This window comes from Heptranchias perlo, unplaced genomic scaffold (assembly GCF_035084215.1).
Source record: "Heptranchias perlo isolate sHepPer1 unplaced genomic scaffold, sHepPer1.hap1 HAP1_SCAFFOLD_60, whole genome shotgun sequence".
Classification (NCBI taxonomy): domain Eukaryota; kingdom Metazoa; phylum Chordata; class Chondrichthyes; order Hexanchiformes; family Hexanchidae; genus Heptranchias; species Heptranchias perlo.
The window spans coordinates 909558-914540 of NW_027139623.1; the positions used below are offsets into that span (position 1 = coordinate 909558).

The 4983-nt window shown below is 46.4% G+C and overlaps 1 protein-coding gene across 1 annotated transcript; it reads left to right on the forward strand.

Moving 5' to 3' along the window:
* Positions 1–889: 889 nt before the first annotated feature.
* Positions 890–2332, forward strand: LOC137316721 (zinc finger protein 623-like). Its single transcript, XM_067980573.1, has one exon. It carries the CDS (start codon positions 1181–1183, stop codon positions 2189–2191), a length of 1011 nt encoding a protein of 336 aa, XP_067836674.1. The 5' UTR covers positions 890–1180; the 3' UTR covers positions 2192–2332.
* The last annotated feature ends 2651 nt before the right edge of the window (positions 2333–4983 follow it).

The following is a 4983-nucleotide window of genomic DNA, read 5'->3' on the forward strand; positions in this document are numbered from 1 at the left end:
TCCCCCCGGCTCTGATTCGGGTTCTGAGCCGCACTCGGTGTTGCTGAGACTCCGCTCGGCCCCGCTCAGTGTCTCGGACCAGCACCGCGCATGCTCTGGCCATTGGCCCTTCCCGCGCCTGCGCGCTGCTTACCTTTGAATTGAGATAGACCGTATTCTACCGCGCGGGGCATTTTGGGTAAGATTATCGCCATTGTAAAACCCTCTTGCCGATATTTCTGTGATGGTGTGTCAAAGGGCGAGGTTTACCAATCAAAAGCAAAATACTGCGGATGCTGGAAATGTGAAACATAAAGAGAAAATGCTGAAAATCCTCAGCAAGTCAGGCAGCATCCGCGGAGAATGAAACAGAGTTAACGTTTCAGATTAGTGTTAAGGTTTTGTCAGAACTTGAAGAAGTGAAAGAATTAACAGTTTTCAAGCAAGTAGAGAGGCAGGGAAAGAGGGGACGGGGAGGGAAAGAACAAAAGGGAAGGTCTGTGATAGGGTGGAGGGCAGGAGTGATAAAGCAAAAAAAGGGATGATGCTGCAAGGCAAGGAGGGTGGTAATGGGTCAAGTAAATAAACAAAGGATGACTCCAGAGGAGCTTTAAAGGGTTGAAGTCAGCTGGATGTGTGAATGAGGCCGTGAGCCAAAGGAAGCGAATTTGAAGCGGAGAGAGAGGGACAAGCTGTGTAACCGGGCGCAGACACTCATCCACAGCCCAGACATCACTTCTTTCCCACGAGGCGTGAAAGGACTATATTAATTACAATAATCCATGTTATTTGATTTTGAATAGTTTAGTTTCTAAATGGAATCATGTTTCTCCAATTATATTTCCCAACTCAGATTCAAGGCCTCCAACCCAACCCAAATGTTGGAGATGGTGCAGAGGGTTTGGGTTTCAGCAGAGGTAGGAGGGTGAGTGTGTGAGACTGGGATTTACTGTCTGGGGGAATGAGCAGGAAGAATGTTCCATATAAACTAGAATTGCCTGTTCTGAATTTCTATTCTGTATTCACAGTGAGGACTTTTGTAAACTCCAGTGCACTGATTGCGGAAAGAGCTTTAACCAGTTCCACAACCTGAAAAAAACATCGCACCATTCATAGCGGGGAGAAACCGGACACGTGTTCTGTGTGTGGACGGGGCTTCAACTGATCGTCCAACCTGGAGAGATACAAGGACACCAGTACGATGGAGAAACCATGGAAATGTGGGGACTGTGGGAAGGGATTCAATTACCCGTCCCAGCTGGAAACTCATCGACGCAGACACACTGGGGAGAGGCCGTTCACCTGCTCCGTGTGTGGGAAGGGATTCACTCAGTCATCCCACCTGCTGACGCACCAGCGAGTTCACACTGGGGAGAGGCCATTCACCTGCTCCATGTGTGGGAAGAGATTCACTCATTCATCCAGCCTCATTGAACATCAACTTGTTCACACTGATAAGAGACCTATCAAATATTTTCACTGTGACAAGAGTTTTAAAAGCAGAAATGAACTGCTGACACACCAACGCACTCACACTGGGGAGAGGCCGTTCACCTGCACTGAGTGTGGGAAGGGATTCACTCAGTCATCCAACCTGCTGACACACCAGCGAGTTCACACTGGGGAGAGGTCGTTCACCTGCTCCGTGTGTGGGAAGGGATTCACTCAGTCATCCAGCCTTATTGAACATCAGCTTGTTCACACTGATAAGAGACTTTTCAAATGTTCTGTCTGTGAGAAGAGCTTTAAAAGAAAAAGTGATCTGCTGACACACCAACGCACTCACACTGGGGAGAGGCCGTTCACCTGCTCTGTTTGTGGGAAGGGATTCACTCAGTCATCCAGTCTACTGATACACCAGCGAGTTCACACTGGGGAGAGGCCATTCACCTGCTCCGTGTGTGGGAAGAGATTCACTCGATCATCCCACCGGCTGAGACACCAGCGAATTCACACTGGGGAGAGGCCATTCACCTGCTCCGTGTGTGGGAAGGGATTCACTCAGTCATCCAGCCTTCTGACACATCAACTCGTTCACACTGATAAGAGACCTTTTAAATGTTCTGACTGTGAGAAGAGCTTTAAAAGAAAAAAGGATCTACTGACACACCAACGTACTCACACTGGGGAGAGGCCGTTCACCTGCTCTGTGTGTGGGAAAGGATTCACTCTGTCATCCAGCCTACTAATACACCAGCGAGTTCACATCTGACTGCAGGGTTCTGCTGTTATGACTGCTGTTAATCACATGCAGGACTCAACCCTGTTCATTCTGGCAGTTGGGGATTGTTTCTGATGTTAATAATCCATTTAACAGGATTGCAGTATTAGAATTCTGTAAAAGTGTCAAATAAATCAGCTTTCTTTTAAACACAGTCTTTCTCGTCCTTGATATCTCGATGATAAGACAAGGTGATTGAGGAATTATGATGAAATAAGTGGAATCCATCTTAGAACTGAGTTCCTCCACCTTTTTGAAAGATGGATCTACAAGATGTCCAAGTCTGACAGGACAGAAAATTCTATTATATCACAGGGTCCACTTCAATCAGCCTGCGCAGATTTCCACTACCCTTGTGTGGGAAAGAGTTTCCTGATTTCACTCCTGGACGCCCTAACTCTAAATTTAAGTTTATGACCTCTTGTTATGGATTCCCCTACCAGAGAAAATAGTTTGTATTTCTACCCTATCGAATCCCTTTATAATTTTAAATATCTGGATCAGGTCACCTCTCAACCTTCTAAACTCAAGGGAATGCAAACCAAGGGAATACAACCGGTCCTCATTAATTTGACCCTTCAAGCCTCAGTGTCATTCTGGTGAATCCGCACTGTCCCCCCTCCAAGGCCAATATATCCTTGGTGAGGATCAGTACTGCAGATGGGCTCTGACCAAGGCTCTGTGGAACTGAAGCGTCACTTCCTCCCCTTTGTATTTCAGGCCTCGAGATAAAGGCCAACATTCCTTTCGTCTGTGATTATTTTTGTATCTGTGCACTAGCTTTTAGTGATTTGTATACATGGACACACAAATCCCTTTGCTCCTCCACCGTTCCCAATCTCTCACTTCAAGAAAATACTCCAATGTTTCCTTCTTGCTTCCAAAGTGAATGATCTCACTCTTCCCCACATTGAACTCCATCTGCCACAGTTTGTCCATTCACTTAAACTGTCTCTTTGTAACTTCCTGCTCCCATCTACACCACTTACTGTTCCTCCTAACTTAGTGTCACCTGGAAACTTGGATCTACAACTCTCTATTCCTTCATCCAAGTTATTGGTAAATATGGTGAAAAGCTGAGGCTCCAGTACAGATCCCTGGGGTCACCACTTCTCACATCCCGCCAATCAACGAACGTTCCCTTTATCCCTTCTCTCTTCTCCGACCTCCCAACCAATTCCAACACAAGTCACAAGGTCACTTTCAATTCTGTGCATTTTTATTGATTCTATTAATCTCTTGTGCTGAACGTTATCAAATGCCTTCTGGAAGTCCATACAGACAACATCCATAGACGCTCCCCTGTCCACCTTGTTAATTACCTCAAAAAATCCAACTAGATTAGTCAGACATGACCTGCCCTTCACAAATCCATGTTGACTCTCTTTGATCAGCTCAGACTTGATGAAGTGCTCAACCATTTTGTCTCTGATGATTGATTCCAGTAACTTCCCCACAACTGACCTTAAATGGACAGGTCTGTATTTTCCTGGTTTCTTCCTCCCTCCTTTCTTAGATAACGGAGTGACGTTTTCAATTTTCATCTCCAAGGGCACAATTTCTGACGAAGGAGGAAGCCTCCGAAAGCTTGTGAATTTAAAATAAAATTGCTGGACTATAACTTGGTGTTGTAAAATTGTTTACAATTGTCAACCCCAGTCCATCACCGGCATCTCCACATCATATATAACAGGACTGAGCGTCCCAGCTCTGACGATATAACAGGAATCTGTATCCCAGCATTGACTGTGAGGATCAGAGGACTGAGTGTCCCAGCACTGATTATGTGTCTTACAGGACTGACTGTCCCGGCACCGACTGTGTAGATGACAGGATTGACTGTCCCAGCACTGTCTATTCTTCCTGTCTACATGGGCTGTGGAGGAGATAAATGGGTGGGTTAGAATCCATAATAGGGTGGAATGACATGGGGTTGTCCGTGGAGATCAAATCGGTTGGAAGAGATTACAGAGATATGGAGGGGGAGAGGACAATGGTGGGACTTGAACACGAGGATGAGGATTTTAAAATCGAGGCTTTGCCGGACCGGGAGCCAATGTAGTAACACACGAACAGAAACTTACGGTTCACTGCCAGGCAGACAGGTGGAGAAGACATTGATGTCCACGGGGGAACAGTCAGGTTAACAGCAGCAGTCGAGTTCGGAGAAACCGCCAGTCAGGTCACAGGTTCAAATGGGAACTGCTGGAAGCAGACACACACAGTGAGATCTTACAACAGAGCACGGACGCTCTCAAAGACCACCTCCCTCCCTTGTCTGAATCCACGATCACCGTCTTCACCATCTCCCAAAATCAATCTGCAGACTTATCCTCCCACTGCTTTCTACTCACCGAATTACAGCTTCCAGATACCCAGCACAACCCACTTAATAAATAATAATAATTATACGGAGAGAATAGAGAAGCTGGGATTACTCCCTTTGGAGCAGAGAAGGTTCAGGGGAGATTTACCAGAATGGTTCCGGGGATGAGAGACTTCAGTTACCGGGAGAGACTTGAGAAGCTGGGGTTGTTCTCCTTCGAGCAGAGAGGGTTAAGGGAAGATTTAATAGAGGGGTTGAAAATGAGGAGGGGTTTTGATGGAGTCGATGGGGAGAAAGTGTTGTCACTGGCGGGAGGGTCGGTAACCAGAGGACACAGATTGAAGGGAATTGGGAAAAGAGCCAGAGGGAGATGAGGAGAATGTTTTTAGGCAGCGAGTTGTTCTGATCTGGAATTCACTGCCTGAAAGGGCGGTGGGAGCAGATTCAATAATAACTT

Coding starts and splice junctions, on each gene's coding strand:
- LOC137316721 (XM_067980573.1), top strand. CDS start 1,181: ATGGAGAAACCATGGAAATGTGGGGACTGTGGGAAGGGATTCAATTAC.